Source organism: Myxocyprinus asiaticus, chromosome 11 (assembly GCF_019703515.2).
Source record: "Myxocyprinus asiaticus isolate MX2 ecotype Aquarium Trade chromosome 11, UBuf_Myxa_2, whole genome shotgun sequence".
Classification (NCBI taxonomy): domain Eukaryota; kingdom Metazoa; phylum Chordata; class Actinopteri; order Cypriniformes; family Catostomidae; genus Myxocyprinus; species Myxocyprinus asiaticus.
Window position 1 is genome coordinate 31,441,554 of NC_059354.1, and position 21,671 is coordinate 31,463,224.

Below are 21,671 nucleotides of genomic sequence, written 5' to 3' on the forward strand. Positions count from 1 at the left end.
TTATTGTGTGCAACCACGTGATATTGTATCTTGTTCAGTATACTTGATTGCCATTTCCAGTTACACCATTTTTTTGAAACTGGAATTACACACATCCAAATTGATTCACACTAGCCTTTACAGCCTTTCTAAAATCTTCCAAGCATTTGCAGTGTTTAACTCTACATTATAGTCTAACCTTCATCAATAGTAGACATTCAATGGTTTCAGAGACAGGTTGGTTAACAAACCTTCCAAGAACAGCGGAAACATTCTCTCTGTTAAGAAGGCATTTTAAACAGTAATGAGAATGTAATTCATAGTTTTTTCTTTTGCTCAGCAACACAGTTATGATAAACATACCTGGTGGTCCACTGTCTTGCTCTTGGGATGAATCCTCAGGGCTGTAAAAAAAACAAACAACAAAAACAGACAGTTAGAAACAAAAAGCAGGCCTTCAAAATGTACTGTCGGTGTCAAAGCTTCAATAAAAAATATAAGGGTTCATACACACAATGTCTCTGATACACAGTCCATTTATAAGAGAAATCATAGAAAAGGTATAAGGGGTATATACCTGCATTCTGAGGATATGTGTGTCTGACTAAAAAGAAAGAGACACAAAGACAAAAGGTAAAGGACAGGGGAAAGTCTTGTCCAATACAATGAATTGATGTCTGGGAGAGAAGGGGTATATGTAACAGGATGGATTAAGGGTGTAAACATAACTATGAAAAGTTGTTGTACCTTTTCAGTCCAGACTGAGCAAGTCTCTACAACAGAACAATAAATTGATGACAAATTCAAAACACAGTCAGTCTGACATCTCGATATGCACCTATCCTGACTCATAATACTCCTTTCATATCTAATTATCAACTAACATAATTATCACAATGTTAACAATACAGGTCTTGTGCTACGTACTTTGATGACAAGTGCTAAATGTTCCTCTGATTGGCTGAAGGCAGAGCCAATCTCCTGTATGGTGACTGTCCCGGCCTGGCATGGGCTCATCCAGCTCTGGTACTCATTCTGATTAGGGAGTCGGTCCCAGAAGATTTGAAAGGCTTCCCACATGGTTTCCTGACACACTGACGTAAATAAACTCATTATATTAGTGCACCCAAACATACATGTTCATACATAATCACCAGCAATCTGAGAAGTTAATTAGAGGCAAGTTCTCACAATGATGTCCATTTACTCTCTTTAATCTTAGCGCAGCTAAAGTTGCCTTCTTTTTTAATACAGATGCTGGTATAATCTTGTTACAAAGTAGTTTTGCAAGATTGGTGCTGCCAAGATCCTGGTGATGTGGTCACTTTAATGAGCTCAGAAGCTTGGGCCTACAGCCGGGAGGCTGCATCTACCCACAAACATTCAGCTAACAATACTAAACTAATAAACATTTGGCCTAACACTTAGCCTAAACCAGGAGTTAGTTGTTTTATCAAATTACTAGGATAGGTTGTCACCTCCCTATAAAAGCGATTTGTCACACCCATCATGTGACTTATTATGATCAACCAATCAGCACCAATGCTCTTGTGTATAATAAGGCTCAAACATGTCACCTGTGAGTATGTCACAGTCGTGTGGCTGCCTGTTCTGGGGCTGGACTGCATCACCTGAGTATGCATCATTGTGAGTACCTCACCTGTTTGGTCATCACTCTCTCCCATTTTGCATAAGCTGGGTTAGTGTTGGATCCACTGCTGTCTGTCTTTGCTGTGTGTTGACTACTGAGTCTTCAGCTCGTTCGTCTCATCCACATTCTGGCAACAGGCTGCTGTCGTTTACACTTTGAGAAACCATATATTATGGTTTTCAGCAACAAGCTCCGGTTGACTCACACGTCTGAGGGTGTTCTCTCTTCCCAAGCTGCAGGGTTTTGAGCGATGGGGCTGCTGTTTTGTTCCTGTTTTTGTTTATGCTTTTTTTGTTTCTCTCTTTGTGATGTATGATGCCAATGTTGCGATGTATGTTCTGCAGAATAGCTTTCACACCATCTTAAATCTTTGTTCTGACACATGTGTATATATAATATACATTAGTGGGGTTTGTTGCATATCCACTGGATAATTTTTTGTTTGTTTTCCTTCTTTTTAGGAGCTGAAGGTCCCCGGGGTAGGGAGGCTATCTGTCTCTATCCCCTGGTGGTGGTGTTTTCTCACTGAGTGCCGTGCTTTACCGCTTGCATCCAATTTCTTATCATGTGTGGGTGGTGCTTTTTTTAGGGGATCAGATAAGCTAGAGTCCACCAGCCACTGGGGGTTCCGTTAGGAAAGTCATCTGGCGTAAAACCTGTGCCAAGTAAAATATGCGGATCACGGATGGTCCGCTGTGGAGACCCCTAATGGGAGCAGCTGAAATAAGATAAGCTCTTAGCTAGCCTACCCCGCTACCGGTAAGCCTCAGAACTGTGAAGTCCCTTTGTTTTTGTTTGTTTTCTTAAGTTTTGTTTTGTGTGGAGTAAATTGTGAAAATTTCTCTGGTCCATAGGCGAGTAACATCTGTTCAACCCAGTCAACCACAGGTTTAATTTATTGTTTTTGTTCATTTCAATAAAGAATCTATTTTTGTACTGGTGCCCACGTATCTCTGCCTCTTTGGTAACGAACCTGTGTGCACTTTTTGGGTTATTTCCCTGAGTGAAGTCCCAGAGAGGTGTAGTTGGTTTTAATTCTACAATTTGAAGTATATGTAAGCAAGTTTTCTGGGTTTTTTCTTCTTGGGCAATTCCTGCTTTGACACACATGGTATTGCCATGTACAAACTACCATGTTACTACCATGAAAACACCACAGTATTTTGTTACAGTATAAAGTCAGGGCAACCTGTTAAGACCATATTATTACTAAATGTCACTTAATGTTAATGTTACATTTTGATCTCTTTGCCAGTTGTTTGGACTTATGAGTGGATTTTCTTGACACAAGGAGCAATTAGTCTGTCCAGATGACATGGTTCAGTTCTGAGCTGACCAATAAGCAATTAGTGTCACAATAGGGTGCTTAGACAAGCCTGATGGCTTGCCTGGGCTCACACCTTAGTAACAGTTATGGATGTAAAAGCTCTGACCTCACTGGCTCCAATCCAATGTGTTAGCTGACTTTTAACCCCACCATACTGCCTTCTAATTTGTTAAGGGTGAAATCACATGTGTGCTGTGAAAGGTTGTCTTACAGTTTTTTGTGTACACAAACCCTTTGAGTGGATCTGACTGACTAATGAATGTGAGACAAATGCTTATGAGTTCCCATTGATAAATACTCAACTGTCAACTATGGAGAACTGCCAGCACTGTTTGGTAATTTTAACATGCAGATGAAAACCTTCCAGTCCTCCAGTTTATTCCTTTCCTTCAATATCACTCAACAGTTGGTGTCTTGATCTTGTGGTCTTGGTCTTGAGATCTCTCAAGTCCAGATAAATGTGGCCATGGTTTGAATATAGGTCTTATTACTCTTGGTCTAGATGTATAAATCTCAAAACTTAAAGTCTTGTTCTGGATCTATGGTCTCAGACAACACCACAACCTTTTCCATCATGCTAAAGTGATAATTACCTCAAACACAGGTTGACAAGGTATCTTCAGTACAGAGAATTCATAAGGATTCAGGATGACTACTTAGCCACTGCATGAAGTGGCTAAGTGTTTGAAATGAATGCTGCATTTTAGTTCAATAAAATGGACAGCCTGGTTCCTGGATTGACAGGTCTAGATCTGGGCCTTGAGGGGTCTAGTCTGGGTCTTGGAGGATTTTGTGTTGACTCCAACCAACTTTGCTCCCAATACCTCCCGGTACAAGATTGGCAATGTGTTGTGGTTACTAAAAGCTGCGCTGCAGCTATTCTTCAAAACAATTACCAACAGGTTCTTTTTAATGTCTCAATCCCATATTTTTTAAAATGCCAAAGTCTGCAATCAGAGATTGCTGAAATGTCAGAGATTTAAAAATGAAACACTCAAACATTTCTCATCAATTTCTTTTCTCAACTCTAACTTATCTGAACTCTATATAATAAGATTTTCACAGTCTATCTCCTTTTTACCATCTGTCTTTCTTCTGATGTATCCACTGTCATTTTAATGAAAAAAGACCCCTATTAACCTCACTTAGTTTAGTCTTTACCTCATTTCAACCAGTCAGCTCTCACTATAATAGAACAGCATATATTTACATCTTCCCTAAACTCCACACTTAACTGAAGATCATCTTGCTGCCCTCCTCAATTCATCCACAAAAATAGAACCAGATTATTGGCAGTAGCAAGAAAGAAAGCCAAATCCACTCATGACCTTAGCATACTCCAAATAAGTTTACCCTACCTAACATGTTCTTCTAATATCATATCAAATGATTAATTCCAAAAGTCTTCAGGACTTCGAAACCATTCAGTATACTCTTTTTTTTTTTTTTTTCCTCCTCTGCTCGCACATCACCCTACAGTACTTGCTCTAATCCCAGAGAAAGGCTCATTCACTTATGCTCACTGGAGTACCGGTCTGGTTTTTGCTATTTTCTATCTGTATCATTCTTTCACATTATAAAATGATAAAATTTCTAATCAATACAGATAATTATCATCTGGTACATTTATTATTAAATCTTTATTTTACCAAGTTAGTCCAGACATGTTTTTGTGTACTTTTATAAAATCTACCTTTAAACCCACCAAAAATTGTCCACATTCACTTTCATTGTAAGTGCCTCACTGTTACCTATAATTTTGCTTTTTCTCTTAAAGAAAAGGATGGAAGAGTCTAAATACATTTTTGTGGCAATCAACATTATGCCACAAATGCTGTCAACTGAGCTTAACTTGTATTGAATCTGGAATATTCATTTAAGTGTTTTTCCACCATTCGGCGAACGGTTCTGAGTATGGTAAGTAATGGTACCAGTTGCATTTCCACTATAGCTCCGTTTGGTATGGTTCAAAAAAACATTCTCAGCCCGGAATTAGCTAACTGCCCTCAGGACAAAGAACCTTCCTGGTGCACACCTGTGACATGGCGACCCATGACTGGTCACTTGCCCAGTCAGTCCATTTTAATCCTGATTTCACCACCCACAGTGGAAAAAGAAACCATAACTGTGCCAACGAGCCCGGATTGTCACAGAACAGCAATGTTCCGCAAAAAAAAAAAAGAAAGTTGAGCCTGATGATGGAAAAGCGGCTATTGTAATAATTTTGTTCCAAAAAAGGGATAGCACATGCAAAATCTTTCTTCACAAATTCAGTTCCTGTTTTAGACACAGAATACTATATTAATATATTATATTAGTGCCTATACTGTACAGTAAGAGTTATTCAAGATGACAAACTTGCCTTAACTGAGCCCATTTGTCTTGTTGTATATACTCCATAAAAGGAAAATCCACACTTTCAATCCTTTTCATTATTCCTATTAATAAAATCCTAAAAAATCTTTCTTCACCCATTTCCGCTTCTTGTTCAGGCATCAGTTATCTCTTGACAGAAGCACTCACTTAGGCTCATTCCTAAAAGCTGCCAGAACACTGTTTCTGACAGCACTGCATCACCTACACAGCTAGATCCACTTTTTGGCTTTGATTAAGCACTTTATTTGTGTCTTACATAATCTACTAAAGCATCTCATATAATATAGTAAATCACAAACTACTTTCAATTGCTTTGATAATAATAAACTGTAAAAACACTCATGGTTAAAAAGCCGATACAAATCAATACAAACCAACTTTAGAAAGAGCAACACACCATATGCGCCACATCACTCCATATAAAAACCATAACAAATAATACTTGTACATAATATAACAACAATAAAAACACATTATATGAACAGAAACACATTAATGATGATTTTACTTTATAACAATGTCATAACATTGTAACAAATGTCATATTATTGTTACACTGCAAATTTACCGGAGTTAAAATTGTGGAGTTAATGAAAAGTTTAGGATTTCGGAGTTAATTGAACTCAAATTGTTGTTAATCTAACACAAGGTTGAGTTAAAACAATTGTATTTCACTCTCTTTAAATAAAGAGTTGGTGTCCAAATGTAGTGTTAAACCTACAGTGTTGATATGAAACTGTTAACTCTTAAAGTGTTAATTAATGAGCCCCTCCCCCCTTCCACCGCACCACATTCAGAAGCAGAGTTCAAGCCATCGGAACTTCTAATCTCGCTGTGAGAGGTAAGTGAACATCAATTTAAAGCATTTTAAGTCATTACTAGGTTTTAAGTTGAAGTAGTATTGTTTTATTTTAGTCTTAGAATTTAGTATAATGTTACATAATTTGTTTATTTGACAGCATATAGATCTGACAGGTGAGATTTGAGTTTGGCCTTGCTGTACAAACAAACTCGACAAGCTAAAATTTCTGACTATAACTGAACGCTTTGGTAAATTCCAGTGATACCTAAATCTATTATTTGTTTGTAATTTTATTTAGTTTATTCAGTGCAAGAAACGTGGTATCTGCTCTAGTCTAGAGATATGATGTTGGCAAATTTTTCAAGGAATTCTATTAGAGCTGATATGAGTAGATCATTTACTATACTGTCATGCTTGATATAAGAGCTAGGATTAAGATGTATTTCTTAATAAGAAGTCTTTCTTCTATAAGAAGCTTTCTTATATCACAACACTGCAGTAGAAAATCTATTGAAAAATGTCTTGCTCAGAATGCCAAACATTCATTTTATGTTACCATACCATAATACTGTATCATGTCATTCTAGCAGATGGTTGATACTGTTTTGAAGGCTAATCCAAAGGATGAAGAAATCTTCATGAATTTTGACAAAACTAGAATGCTAACAGTAACAAAGACGACTGAATCACATGGGTAAGAAATGATTGCCACGTTCTTAAAAATCTGTTCTTAACAATTATTTCAAATGAACACCTAAAACTTGTGATGTACCAACAATAGTTTGTAATCTACTTTTGTAGGGTGGACTCAACCATCATGTGGACCAGTTATGCACTGGAAATCGTGACTCTTTCCATCTTCATGATCCATTCTCTAAACAAGTGTAGTGCAGTAATGCTGATGGAATGCATTAGAATTTCAGAGAATTTCATTTATTTCTGTTTTCTCTTTGATATCTACTTATTTTATTTATATGTCTCATTCTTTTTGGGGGGGATGAGGTTTTTCCAGGTTTTGCAAAATGTGTGTATAAATACATATATATTTATTGTAATTAACTTGGGTTCAGTGTATGTTTAATGTCTCTGTTATACAGGAATACTACTATGACTCTAGTCTTTGTTCATTAAGGATCAAGACAGTTCGATGTGGCACATCATTCTATTCATTTGGATTCATCTCAAAAAGCAGGTGAAAATCTCTTTTAACTGGTCATCAACTTTAAGGTAAAATATACTGACAGGCGTTTTTATTAATGATTCTCTCAACTGATGACACTGTTGTCAAATGAATAATGAGAGCCATTTTTAATTCTAGATGAAAGATGGTTCATGAACAGGATGCCTTCTTTTCTTTCCTAGATGTTCCTGGATTGGTGAGAAAATCACTAGCTTCTTGACCTTTCAAAATTCTATCTAAAGTTAACCTTGCTAAAGCAACATGTGGATTGAAATATGTGACAATTATTTGTGTTTTTTTTAATGTTTGACCAGGACTTTTGTTTGGAGATATAAAATTTTTTGGGTGAAGTGGCCTCACATTTCAAGCCCAATGTCCCAGTTCAAGCCCATTGCAGACCACAGGACTCACCACCCGAATATGTATTTTGAGGAGCTGCTGACAGCACTTTTTTGGGCCTCATGTATTCAGATAGAAGACAAAGGCAGGCCTAATACAGTCGTAAAAACCTAACTCAAGCCCCCACCTTCCAAGTCGTAAATCTTACTGATAAAAATTGCAAAGGGAGTCCAAAACAGACTACAAATCCATGAAGCCTTGCTCACTAAAGGATCGAACTCTCAACTCCTATTGAATGAGGCACACAACAGAACGTCCCTCAAACATGACATCATCAGGAGTTGAAATACCTCTGAAATGCTTCCGGGATTTGCTTCCAGTGACTTTGCTTGCAGTGTGTGGACGCAGTTCAACGCTGCTCTTACGTGCAACCTCGTGGCACAAGGAAGTAATGTCCGACTTGAAACTGTAGCCATACAATCTCCATCTCGCTGGACGAGTTGAGATTACTCTGTGTTCAACCGAACACTCTAACGGATCCGAAGGAGACCGCCGAGCAATTCGCATCTTCATCCGTTTGCCTACAGAAGTGAAGAGATTAAAGATTTCGCTTCCATCTTCAATCAAGTTGACATTTCTGAGTTCTCCGCCAGCCCGCCGAGAATCAACAGCCGTACCGCCCGCCGACAGAGCGAGGAAACGGCCTCCCGTCATCACCCGAGCCTCAAGGAACCGGGTCAGAGTTAAAGGACGGAGGAAAACACATTCTACCTGTGTCCTCATGCGATTCAAGTAAGAGGTTACGTCTGGGCAGAGATAGAATATTATAGTGTGTTATTCTTGTGTTTCAAGGTTTTGCTTGTACAGTTTATGGACCGCCATGTCCGCTCATTATTAATACTCAGGGTATTAATTATCACAAGTTTGTTTTGCTGTATTGTGGTCCAACCAAATTGGATTGTTGTGCAATTTCGCCATCGCGGGTGAGACAGCAACTGAGTTCATCCATTAAAGAGTCAAATAACACGGGACTTTTATGAGCCTCCACCGCGTCTCTGAGTGATAAACTGACAGCTGTTTTCTCTCCCACGATCGCGAAATCAGCTTTAGGGCCGTCATCTCTCTCTCTCTCTCGTACTAACCACACACCCACACACACACACACACACACCTTGTGTGTTATAGGATTATTTTATTTCCATATCTAATCATATCACTGTTTAGTTTGTAGTTGTAAGTCGGAAGTTTATTGACTGCATTTGATTAATTATTAATTGATATTACTGCATAAATAAACTTTGTTATATTACAAAGAGAAGTGTTTTGGTTTGTTTTGCATACACCTGTGTCATGCTGATGGGATGTCAGTACTCGGATTCAAACCTTCATTCATTGTTTTTTCCGGAAAATCGATATTCTTCGGATGTCGATTTTCCTAAGAAAACAATCTAATATTGAGACTGTTTTACTATCTGGTTATTAGTCCCTGATTTCAGGGTGGTGCCCCGTCAATGTTAATCCTTATTAATATTCTATTGATTTTTGATAATTGATAATTATCTTTGATGATTGAATTTGAATGATCAATAAGCTAGTGTTAATTTTAATTAATGTTTCATCGATGTTAACAATTAACGATTATCTTTGATAATTGTTGATTTAAAGGATTTAAAAAAGCTAAAATTGATTCTCATCAATGTTCTACTGATTTTAATAATTAATAATTATCTTTGATAATTATTAATGATTGCTAATAACCAAACTTGCTCCTAAACGTAGCACACTACATTTACTGGAGCCCCATATGAGGTTTTAATGAGTTAGATTCAATTAATTAATTTAAATATTAATTAATAACTAAATAAATAATTATTAATTATTTCTGATAGTAATACTGATCTAAACAACCAGTAAATCCCTACAACTTCAACCTCAACCTGAGAACACACTTTGGTTAGTTTTAAAATTTGATTTCAGAAATCCTTTTAGTCTTGCATTTAACTTTTATTTGGCTAATTTATTCAGTTTGCCTCTAAGATGGGATGTGAATAAAAGTGATTTGATTTGATTTTGATGTGAAGTGAAATGTCATCAATTTTCTTTTAGCAGAATTGTCTTCCCTCGAACTTTAAGAAAACAGAAGAAAACAGCCAAGATTAGTTTGGATCAAGCTGCAAACAACCAACCGTGTAAAGGTAATTTAAGGTGAGTAAACTTTAGTTTTTGTAAACATGAGTTTAGCTTGTCTGATTAAAATAAATCACTTTAGGAATTTATTAGTTATTGTTTTTTTTTTTTTTTGTTTTTTGTTTTTTTTATGAAAACAGCATAGATTGTGTGGCATTTTGAATAGTTATGAAAATAATATTTTTTTAAAGTTATGTCAAACTGCTTGAGAAAACACTACTTTAACTAAATTTGCTCATTGACCACAGGAAAGGAGCCAGTCACACCATCCTCAGACAAAAGGCGGTCCCATGCAAGGCTCAGACATCAGTGGCAACTTTTGATGAGATGTTCAAAGCTCACTACATCTTCAGTATATCCTACAAGGTAGCACTTTGCAGTTTTGTAAAGCAGGATGTCTCATTTCCTTTCATTCGAACAATGACTTCAGGAAGCACCTCAACACTGTGCATAGACGCTCCATGGATGAACATGTGAACATTAGCTAAGATGTCATCACACAAAGAGAAAATAAGGAGGAAGTTTTAAGTGATTGAACAGACTGTACAATTTCTGTTGAAACCTTACAGGTGCCTTCTACTAATTATTATTATTATTATTATTATTATTATTATTATTATTTTCAAAAGGACTGTAAAACAATTGAGTTTGTAAACTCAATTGTGTAAACTGTAATTTCGATGGTAAGGAAATGTGTGTTGTTTCAACTACCAATTGGGCTAGAAATGATGGTACTGAATTGACATTCGGCCCATGGAACTCTCCTGAACATCCCATGAACATCCCATTGTTTAACAATATAGTACTATTGTTAAAAGTTTAGGTAAAGTATAGGCTACTTTACTTTGATAGACACTTCAATGCATATTCTACAGGTGCGTAATGGCAACTTTTGTTACATGCACTGAACAGCCTATTTTAAACCCTTTGATAAAACATATTCTAATGAGACTGATAACTGAGCATGCATAATGCCATATTGTTTACATATTGCTACACAGAACGTTTAGACATTAAATGTGGTAAACATGTTTGAAAAAAATTAATAAACATGTTTTATCCAAATGAATATGTCATTTTTGTGTAATACCAAATTTAGACCATATAATCTATAATGAGTTAACAAATTTAAACTCTGAGTGAGTTAATTTCTAACAACCAACACCAGTGTTGAGTAGTGTTAAATTTCTACTATGCAAAGAGTCAATATTAACTCCATTACAGTGTCAATGTGCCAACACTTTAAAAAGTGTTAAAATAACTCTACAGACCCCATGAGACACTTTCAAAGTGTTGAAATTAACTCTGATAGTTTTATTTTGAGTTCACAGATTTTGCTGTTTACAGTCTCTCACCTCTGAGCTGGAAGTATTGTAGGTGGTTAGTGATGGCTTTCTGCACTGTATCCTGACTGCACAGGCGTACTCCACTGGACAAAAGAACATCACGTTTCTTCCTTGGCAAGAGCCCTCGGTCTCCAGGCTTCTCCACAAGCATTTGAAACAGCCATGAAACATCATCAGTTTGGGAGTGCTTATCTGAATGTCTAAGCATGGAAATCCAGTCAACTTCCTCTGAAACACCAACACACACAATTATGCATTACTTGATGAAACCATCATCTGCTACCCAAATTCCCAACTAATACACATTTGCACAAAGATTCATACCTGCACTAATATCCAGCTGGCCAATTATTAAAATGCAGCCTATACAACAAAGGGTGTACGTCCATATGGGTTGCCACATTGCGAATTTCGTTGCTTCCTGTGGCTTGAAAATCTAAATGTTGCAAAGCGCAGCTGCTGCTTCACTTCGGATGACGTGGCATGGATAGATTCCAAACCTTCACACACCTGTGCATACCTTTTACACACTATCCAGTGATAATTATGATATTGTATTATTGTAGTTGATAAAGTGCTTTCCAGCCAAATCCTGAAAGACAAGTACAGGTGTGTAATGGTGGCATTCAGGCTCCTCTGGCTGGTAGACAGATGGAAAGGGCTTTTTCTTTTTTTCACTAATCTTGTTTAGTAATCCTGTAGAGCAGCTCATCAAGAAGTAACTGGAGGAACTGGAGTTAACCAAGAGCATTTAACCAAGTATGTGCAGGGAACACGGTTTAGGTAGTGAAAGAGACAAAAAGGGGACAAGATATTTTGCATGATACTCAGAAGCCAAAATAAGACAACAACCACCACAGATCTAGGCAGCTCTAAATTCTAGGCATACTAAGGTGGTGTTTATGTAATCAGTTCTCAGTTGAACACCTGTAAGGTTAATGGTTTGACCCTTGAAGACCACACCTGTAAATAAACTGGAATAAAGATGCTGAAGTCTCAGAACTGAGATATTATTACACAATTTATAAATAACTATTGTATCTTTTGAAACAGAATAAAACCTCAAAAAGACATACAATAAATTTTAAACGTTTTCAAATACCATGACATTTTTGTTTTTGAAAGAAATTGATGCTTCTGTTCACAAAAGATGAATTACATGCAATAATAACAAATGACTTTTTAAATAACTGTTGTATTCTTCAAACTCTGTTTATCCAACAATTCTCTACTTGCAGCAATGCAAGTGTTTGCCATGTACTGTTCATTGAAGTTACTAGTTTAGGATCTGTGAGGGGTCTGTTTCTCAAACTAGAGACTATGATGAACTTGTCTTTTTCCTGTCATAAATCAGATTTTTCCTTTTTTTTTTTTTTTGTATACATTGAATGCACTATAAGTTGCTTTGGATAAAAGCATCTGCTAAATGCATAAATGTAGAATCTGGGCCATCTACTTGCCTCTTTATCCTGGTTTGATCCAGTTTTATTTATTTGTCCTTTCTCAAAAAAATAATAATAAAATTATATATATATATATATACATCACCAGTCAAAAGTTTTGAAACACTTGCTTGAAATGTTTCTCATGATCTTAAAAATCTTTTGATCTGAAGGCGTATGCTTAAATGTTTGAAATTAGTTTTGTAGACAAAAATATAATTGTGCCACCATATTCATTTATTTCATTATAAAACTAATATTTAATAAAAAATAAAATAAAAAAGTTTTTGAAATTGATGACTTGGACCAAATAATAAAGAAAAGCAGCCACAAAGTGCCCAACATAGATGGGAACTCCTTCAATACTGTTTAAAAAGCATCCCAGGGTGATAACTCAAGAAGCTGGTTGAGAAAATGTCAAGAGTACATGACTGTAAATTCTAGGCAAAGGGTGACTGCTTTGAAGATGCTAAAATATAACACAGTTTTGATTTATTCTGGATTTTGTTTAGTCACAACAGAATTCCCATAGTTCCATTTATGTTATTCCATAGTTTTGATGACTTTACTATTGTTCTAAAATGTGAAGAAAAAAATTATAATAAAGAATGAGTGTTTCAAAACTTTTGACCGGTAGTGTATATATATTTATACACAGTGTTGGGGAGTAACGGAATACATGTAATGGGGTTACGTATTTAAATTACAAAATATAAGTAACTGTATTCCACTACAGTTACAATTTAAATAATTGGTATTTAGAATACAGTTACATTCAAAAAGTATTTGATTACTGAAGAGATTACTTTGCATTTTATTGTCATTTGTTTCATTTAGTATTTAGTCCTTTCAGATGGAAAAATGTATACATATAAATGATGAGATCCAAAGTGCATTTCAACAGCGGTGAAACACTTTCTTATGATGTGTTACATTCATACGAGCAGACAGAGAAGTAAGTTTGAAGTAAGTTTGGAGCACAAGAAATATAAATAAACCTTGTGTAAATTGTCAGCTTTACGCTAAGTTTAAATGCTATTTCTAGGCATTTTACATGCACATTACCAGGCACGATCATATTTTGTTATCAAGAAAATTCACGTTGGATCATAATTTCTTTTTTTCTAGTAAGACCTTTGATATTAGGGCAAAAATCGTATTCTTGATAATAATTTTTGTTTTGTTTTCCTGAAAAAATATCTAAAAATCTTTAAAACAAGATCAATTTGATTTATCTTGTTTTAGAAACAACACTGCATAAGATATTTAGGTTTTTCAGAGAATGTATTTTTAACATGTATTTTGTCTTACCGTACTGGCAGAGTTTTTATAGTCAAAACAAGTGAAAAAATCTACCAGTGCTGAAGAAGTAATCCAAAGTATTTAGAATACGTTACTGTATTCTGTAATGGAATACATTTCAGAGAGAGAGAGAGAGAAATGGAAAAAGACACTTTATTGTGAGTTCCACACTTCATTAAGTAGAATAACCATTTTTAACTGTTCTAATAATAAGAAAAGTTTATTGAGTACCAAATTAGCACATTAGAATGATTTCTTATACTAGGATTAGGTTACACAGTATATTCATAGTAGACTTGAGTAATGACTGCTGACAATGGGGATGTCATCATGTGTAAAAATTAATAAATAAATAATACCATAAACCCTTATTTCAAACATATATAGCATACAACATTTATATAATTGTTATTAGTATTTCTGATAAATTTAATGCATCCTTGGTGAACAGACACATCAATTTCTTTCAAAAACAAAAATGTGATTGTAAATAATGCAATATAGCAATAAATAAAAAAGGCAATAAACGGTATTGTAAAAATGGCAATATTGTAATAAATAAAAAGGCAATAAACAAATACAAAAATGTGCTTATATATCAAAAGTGAAACAGCAAATAATCTACACTGATCTATAAATTGTCTTTAATCATACTGCCTTGAGAAAACAAAATATTTTACACGATATTAATTCTTAAAGGAAAATTCTGGGTTCAATATAAGTTAAGCACAATGAACAGCTTTGGTGGCATAATTTTGATTATCATAAAAATTTATTTTGAATCATTCCTCCTTTTATATACAATATATACCCTTGTAAGTGTCTCAATATAACCCAGATGCTTTTCTTTCTTTTTTTTCCAATTTTGTTTCTTCTTTTTAGTAATGAACATTATGCAAGTGTGTATTGCGTATAGTGGTTAGTGGAAGGGCAGTTGACATGGCATGTCAGGCACAGTGTCCAGCAGTGTGACGTGTTGTCCTTTATCTAAAACTATTTTGAGCTAAACAATAATAGAATTATTGTGGTGTTAGTTGGCAGTTGATTTCCCATGAACTGCAGTAATGTTTGATTGTTTAGACTACACATTCTCACTGCGAAATCGTAAGAATTCATACGACTTTTCTAAATTTGGCTGATTCGTATGATATCGTACGACTGCACTCTTATGAATTCGTACGACTTTCACTACAGCTAATGATGCCATCCATCTAATACGTGACAATTACTTGCTTCTGTCACACACAACAGCTTCCTATCATGTTTACACACTCTACTGATCGGTTAGGTTTAGATAAGTGGTTTGGGTAAGGGCATAATATTAATAAGTATGTCCTTAACACCTCGTGAGCGAAACTCACGCTTACTTCTGCATTTGACATCCAGGCATTTGCATCTGATGAAATCGCACAAATTTATACAAACAAACTCGTACGAAATCATACGAAATAGCCAACTCGTAAAATATGCAAGAATTGTCATGAGACTGGGTTGGTTTAGAACATTTAAGTGTGAAGTGAACAGCTGTTTGGCGATTGTTTTTATTGTATTCTGTGAAGGGTGAATTTTTAATTGATGCATTTGGATGGGAATCCTTTCAAACACTCACCTTCTTCAAAATCCTGCCCACACAAGACCTGTCAGCTAAATGATTGACAGGCAGAGAGGTTCCTCCTAGTGTTTTCATTAGCTAATCCACAACTGCCCACCTATGTTCTTTTTTGCTGTTTACAAAGGCTAGAGCAGTCACAGAGAGAGATGTCATTTCTCAGGAAACTTATTTCACTGACAGGTAGGGGCATGTCTATATGGTGTCAAATATCCAGGGCCATTTTTGGAAATAAAATTCTAAATGTGGTTTTGTTGCAGAAATGGGTCTTTTGAGGAGATGTGGCAGTGCGTGACATGCACAAAGGTTAAGACAGGATTTGGCACTTTAAAGAACCCCCCAGTGCTCACCCACTGATTTATCAGCCACAATACAATTACTGTCCAGGTGGTTAGTGAGTGTGTTCTTAGAAATAGATCACCACCTGTAAGCCTTTTGGAAGTTGTGTCTGATGAGCTGAGAGAGATTATAAGAAAGGGAATGATCAACTTAGGTGTACCTTTACCTATGACATTCCCTTTAAAATATCATATGTGTGTGCATATGATTATCTACACAAATATAAGGCACCACTGACATGTCTTCCCATTAAGTAATATGACAAAAAAGGACTGAAAATATGCATCAATATACAAACACACATACAACATTAAGGTTATGCTTAGAATAGCATAATAACATACTACTCTTAATATCTCTGCAAAACATGCATCATACAGCATAGAGAATTCAGTGTCCAATCATTCACAAATGAACACGCTTCAATTGATCTACCATTTCAGGTGTGCCAAATGAACCAGAAACACTATCAGCCATGATTTTTAACATCTCTCTCTTGATTTATTATTTGCTTGGACTTCTGAAAGTCATTTTACACAAACTTGGATTGACAGATTCAGTGAGTGAGTGGTTAGACTGATTCAAATGGATAGACCATGAGCCTATTTGATGGATTCATTAAAAAGAACCAGCTCAGAGTAATTTGTTTATGAATTTATGTGACTATACTGGTCGCTTTATATGTTTGTTGTTGCTTGCAAACAGTGCGGTAAATGCAATAGAAATGATCTATTTTTATATTCTTTGTATTATGCTGTTTGTATAATGTCCAAGGGCCATTAACAGAACCGTCAAGAAATTCATTATAGTATATATATATTTTAAATGGTTCTTGATTCCCAAGCCTAATGATAACTCAGTGCCGCTTACTAAATCAAACATGCAACAATAATGTAGCATACTGTTTAAATTTTTAGCATTATGCATACCATTCCTCATAGTCAATCTACAGCGTAATTTGTGCAGTATGCAGTAAACAGCAGCCCAGTATTCCATTCCAAAGATAGGCAATGACACCTCATGATTTCAAAGGGCAAGTAGCTAATACATAAGCAGTATGAAAAGACACTGATTGAAACATTCAGATAGCTTAGACATTATTTACTACTCTTATAATTAATTATCTTGACAAACCAGCAGACACTCTGCAAAAGTCTAAATCTGTGTTTGCTGACTTGATGCTAGATTGTCCATCTTTACAAATAAACAAACACAGAGACAAACACTGTACACAGAATGGACTGCTCGGATTACTAGAAGAGGGTTGGTGGTCTGTAAATCTTTCTAATCTCAATCTAATTGTCTGATTAGTGTTAAACCATACAGTACATCCGTATACAAAAGTGCCCTTTAACAGGTCTCCTTGACCACTCCGACTGAGTTGACCAATCAGAACAACAACTCATGCGACACTGGACTGCTTATCTAATCATGTGCTCCTCGCTCAGGTCTTCTCTTACATTTTATTTATTACGATCCAAAGCCACTGTAAAGAGTACAAACACGTGGTGAAAAAACACAACTGCATGAACTTGGACGCTCACACAGTGTGTGACAGCCTACTCTATGGGGATCTCAATATATCCTTGACCCTGTGTTTAAAGGCTTTTTACTGCTCTTACACACGGGCTGCTGGTTTGCTGTCGTCAGGTCCAATATAGTTTTAGTTGCTCCATATTACAGCAACCTTGTTTAAAAATAAAATTAGAAAACAGTAGCTAGTTTCTAATGTTGGGATTCTTTAGGATATACAGAGTGGCAGGTGCTACACACACACAGGAATATAACAAGGTCTGCCAGACTGTCCTACATTTTACTCTTCTTGTAAGTTCATCTGGTGTTAGGAAAAAGTATCTTTCCTACTTCTGGGTGGGTCAAATTTTTGAATACAGAATATTGTGCGTCATAGATGTGTAAACGTGAACGGTTATGTGTTCAAGTGTTAAAATGAATACATCTGAACAGACATCACACAAATTCTGATTTGATTCCTCATTATATGAACCCATCATAGAAAGTCTGGGCTGCTAACATGGCCGGATTTTGATCACATCCACTGTTGTTGTTTCCACCTACATTTTCTTCTAGCGATTCTTTGTGACAGCAACAGCTAAAATGTGAGTATCGCCATCTTGTGGAGCCACCAATTAATGCAAATAATTCCTCACGCACACTCGTTCAGTGCTCGAGCACTCTGCTGATGAAATCACGCGTCCTGTGCGCATACACCTAGCATTCGCATCTGACCGAAGTATAATTTAGGCTTTACCTGAATAAAGACACAAATATTGAAACGTTAAAATTCATACAGCTAAAGTTGATACTTTTATACTGCTTTTATATCCTTTTTGAAGCTTGAAAGTTTTGGACCAAGTTGACTTTGCATTGTATGAACAAAAACACCTCATACACTCTTCTAAATAAATAAGTTTGTGTTCCACAGAAGAACGTCGTACAAGTTTGAGTAAATGATGAGAGAATTTTAATTTCTGGGTAAACTATTCCTTTAAAAAGGACAAAACGCAATTTATCCTCATTTGGCATTTGACATTTATTAATGTCTAAAATGTTTCCAACAATGTATACAAAAGCATAACATTATATAAAAGGTTCAAAAACACTTAAAATATAAATACATCTAGCATAAAACAATCTTGTGCACCTAAAAGCGAAACTACTGAATGATATTTCCATCATCCGATCTATTTTCTAGAGCTTCATTTCCAAAAGAGCCTTGCTGAAATCGGTACAGGTGTAGTATGAGATCTCGAATCTCCTCCCGTTTCCCTCGCACCTGTTGCCGTGGAAACCAGCGCTCCAATCTCAAAGGCAAGTCAAAGTGTACCACAGGATCCTGAAAGGCATTGCGGTCAAAGCAGGCAGTAACACACATTGTATATTTGAAAAGCTGGCTTAACTAATGGGTTTAGGCCTACCTGTAAAAAGCTTTCCGCATACTGAAGCAGGTAAAGGCCACAGTCACTGCTGTTGTCCTGTAGAGGGACTTTACAGTGTGAACCAACCATGTGGTCAACACTAAAGTCACGATAACCACCTCTCTTCACCTCCCACTCCATCTGCAGGTATCTTAAAAAGAACACATAATTAATGTCATTACAAATATTCAACTGACACATTATAACACTAATTATTAAGGGCTGAAATCAGAACCAAATAGACCTTATTTCACTGGTGTAAAATACTGATATAATATGTATGCCTGAGAACACAACATAAACATGACATAGTTTGACTGCTGTCAGAGTGTAAACACTCACTCGCGCAAGAGTTTGAAGATGCGCTCATGAACCGACAACTTCAGGGAGTCCATGATGAGAATACATGGTCTGGAAAAAATAGAGTAAAAAAAATAAATCCTCAATTCTCAGCATTTAAACTCAGCAGTAAATAGTACAAATGTTAGTCTAGTCGGAGATGTGGTCTGGCAGGTAGTAAAGGTGCAGTGTGGCACTTCCAGGTACGAACTCCGCTCGTAAAGCATTTCCCAATCGCACCACCTTCCTTCACCCTATCATTTATTTGTCACATGCTCATGTGGCATAATAAGCAGCGAAATGCTTTTATTTGCAAGACTCCATCACTGCATTATAAAACAACCAATTAAATAAAAATATTTACAATAAAAGGCAATGAAGCAAATACATCAAAAGTAAAATAAACAATCCCAAATATCTATTATGTAGTACTGCAATTTCTTATCGTAATACCATACTGTACTTGTCAAAGTTTACAATAAAACAAAACCAAACAAGAAGTATTTCAGAGCAGCTTTTATTTGAAAACCTTAACCATTATCTTTTCCGCAAAGAAATTCTCTCTTCAATAGAGATCGATTTAAAGCAATTAGAAACACACATACCTTATACAGACAATGTGTCTCTTACAGGTATTTTCTGTACAGTTCTACAGAGAGAAAAAGAGGCACAAGGCTCTGCTGTTACTGTGTCTGTCCAAATTATATCAAATAAAATGAAATCCAATCAAACGGAATCAAATCCAATATTTCAGACTGGCAAGTCCTGCCAGTTAATAATGTTTATGGTGACTAACCGGAGGATCAGGAGATGTACTTGGCTTTATGCAGCTGTCATCTAGATTAAGAAAAAGGAGTGTTCCAGCTTAAAGTAGTAAGATATCTAGTACATAAAATATTGTTAAAAAAACACTACATAATAAAGAATCACAATTAACCTGGATCTTTGTCCTCATCGCTGTTGGATTTGTTGTCTCCCTGGATCTCACCCTCAGACTGTGATTCACCCAAATCTTCCAACCCATCACCCAGCACCGATCCCCTGCCTTCCCTCGTCACATACTGGGGCTCTTCCAACCCGGGGAAACAGATCACCACGAGATACCAGTGAGCTCTGAAACAATAAACAGGCATGATATAACAACACACTTATATATAGCAATAATGTGTCAATAAAAAGGGAACGAATAAACAATAGATATGTCCATATGAACACACAAACAGAATTCATTCCATCCTGCAAAATTGAATGACTTAAAAGGAAGGCACACATATTTCACAGAACTTCAAAAAATAATTAAAGTGGCACAGTACAATATTTGGACACTAAGCCAGACTTAAAAATGCATGAATGTCATTAGAAACTAAGCACCAAATCAAGTGGCATCTGCAAAATAAGGATAATAAATGATGATTTTAAAGTGTAGCTAAAGTGTCCTAATACTTTTTGGGGCCAGTGGATGTGTACATATATATTCATACAGACAAGACTCACTCTTGATTGACAGGCACAAAAAGGAAGTCTTTGTCAAAGATGTCAACATGACGGGTCCATGTCCTTACTCGCTGATGCCTTCTGACCTGAGCTCTGAAAGTACATATCCAATCATAAAGTTGTAAAATTAAACAAGACACTCTCGCCTTTGAATATCTGCAATAATAAGAATTATCAAAGGGAATTCCGGAACTGTACACAAACATAAATACATGCAAAAACATACTCACGGTGTGCTTGTGCTGTCCTCGTTAGCGTTGTCTCTGCGTGTGAGCTGTTTATAGAAAAAGCTGCTAAAAACATGTGATCTGGCTACTGATGCCTGTGGGGCCTTCTGCACCAAAAGATACCTAAAATACACACATACAAAACAGTAGGAAACACATACAATTCAAACGTGTAAGGAATATCAAATACCTTGACAGTACTTAACTGTAAATGTTCCATTCAACTCGGAAAATTGGAATTTTCAACTTCCTACTTGAAAAAGTGCAAAAGAATGCCACTTGATGTTGGACATCCAACTTGTGCAGAAATCTACAACTCCAGTTTCACCAGGATGCAGAAAGTAAATTATAAACATTCACTTTTAAGCAAATAAAATACATCAATGAGTCAAAGTTTAGCAGAGACAGGTCAGTAAAGCATGGTAAATGATATACTTTGTTGTTTAATGTCCTGCAAAACAACTGCTATCATTTTGTTTCTTTATGTCATCGTTCAAGCACCAGACAAAAGAACGCTACATGGTCAGAGGTCTAAAATAATCAAGCAGTAATATCGCACAATCAAGTTTGAATCGAACACAGCATTAATACTGTAGAACGATCGACTAGAATTTGATATATAGTCCTTATTAAAGGCAAACCTAGTCTAATGGACCATGGATGGAAAACATATGGGCATTTTTACGCATTTTGCCCAAAACACTGGCAATATTTTTCTCAAAACTGCAACCTTCAATCTGATTGGCTGGCTTTAAGCAATTTCCAGGAGTCAGGGTGCATAGGTTTTTACCAGTCC

The 21,671-nt window shown here is 36.0% G+C and overlaps 2 protein-coding genes across 4 annotated transcripts in view; both read right to left on the minus strand.

The window, feature by feature from the left end:
* Positions 1 to 183: 183 nt before the first annotated feature.
* On the minus strand, positions 184 to 11,648 carry LOC127448011 (interphotoreceptor matrix proteoglycan 2-like). The gene is made up of 7 exons (XM_051710288.1): positions 11,512 to 11,648; positions 11,197 to 11,415; positions 907 to 1,073; positions 727 to 752; positions 557 to 583; positions 343 to 383; positions 184 to 257 (listed from the first exon to the last, which is right to left on the minus strand). Exons 1-7 carry the CDS (start codon positions 11,588 to 11,590, stop codon positions 184 to 186), a joined length of 633 nt encoding a protein of 210 aa, XP_051566248.1. The 5' UTR covers positions 11,591 to 11,648.
* Positions 11,649 to 14,320: 2,672 nt separating this feature from the next.
* Positions 14,321 to 21,671, minus strand: part of LOC127448150 (sentrin-specific protease 6-like) — a 29,469-nt gene continuing 22,118 nt past the window's right edge. For 2 of the 3 annotated variants that reach the window (XM_051710471.1, XM_051710473.1), the window contains 8 exons: positions 20,879 to 20,998; positions 20,649 to 20,741; positions 20,092 to 20,267; positions 19,951 to 19,991; positions 19,760 to 19,803; positions 19,158 to 19,226; positions 18,816 to 18,966; positions 14,353 to 18,733 (listed from right to left, as the gene is read on the minus strand). In XM_051710471.1, the coding sequence (XP_051566431.1) occupies positions 18,554 to 18,733; positions 18,816 to 18,966; positions 19,158 to 19,226; positions 19,760 to 19,803; positions 19,951 to 19,991; positions 20,092 to 20,267; positions 20,649 to 20,741; positions 20,879 to 20,998 (874 nt within the window). In that variant the 3' untranslated portion in view covers positions 14,353 to 18,553. Of the gene's footprint in view, positions 18,734 to 18,815; positions 18,967 to 19,157; positions 19,227 to 19,759; positions 19,804 to 19,950; positions 19,992 to 20,091; positions 20,268 to 20,648; positions 20,742 to 20,878; positions 20,999 to 21,671 lie in introns of all 3 variants that reach the window. The other variant, XM_051710472.1, reaches the window with a different exon arrangement.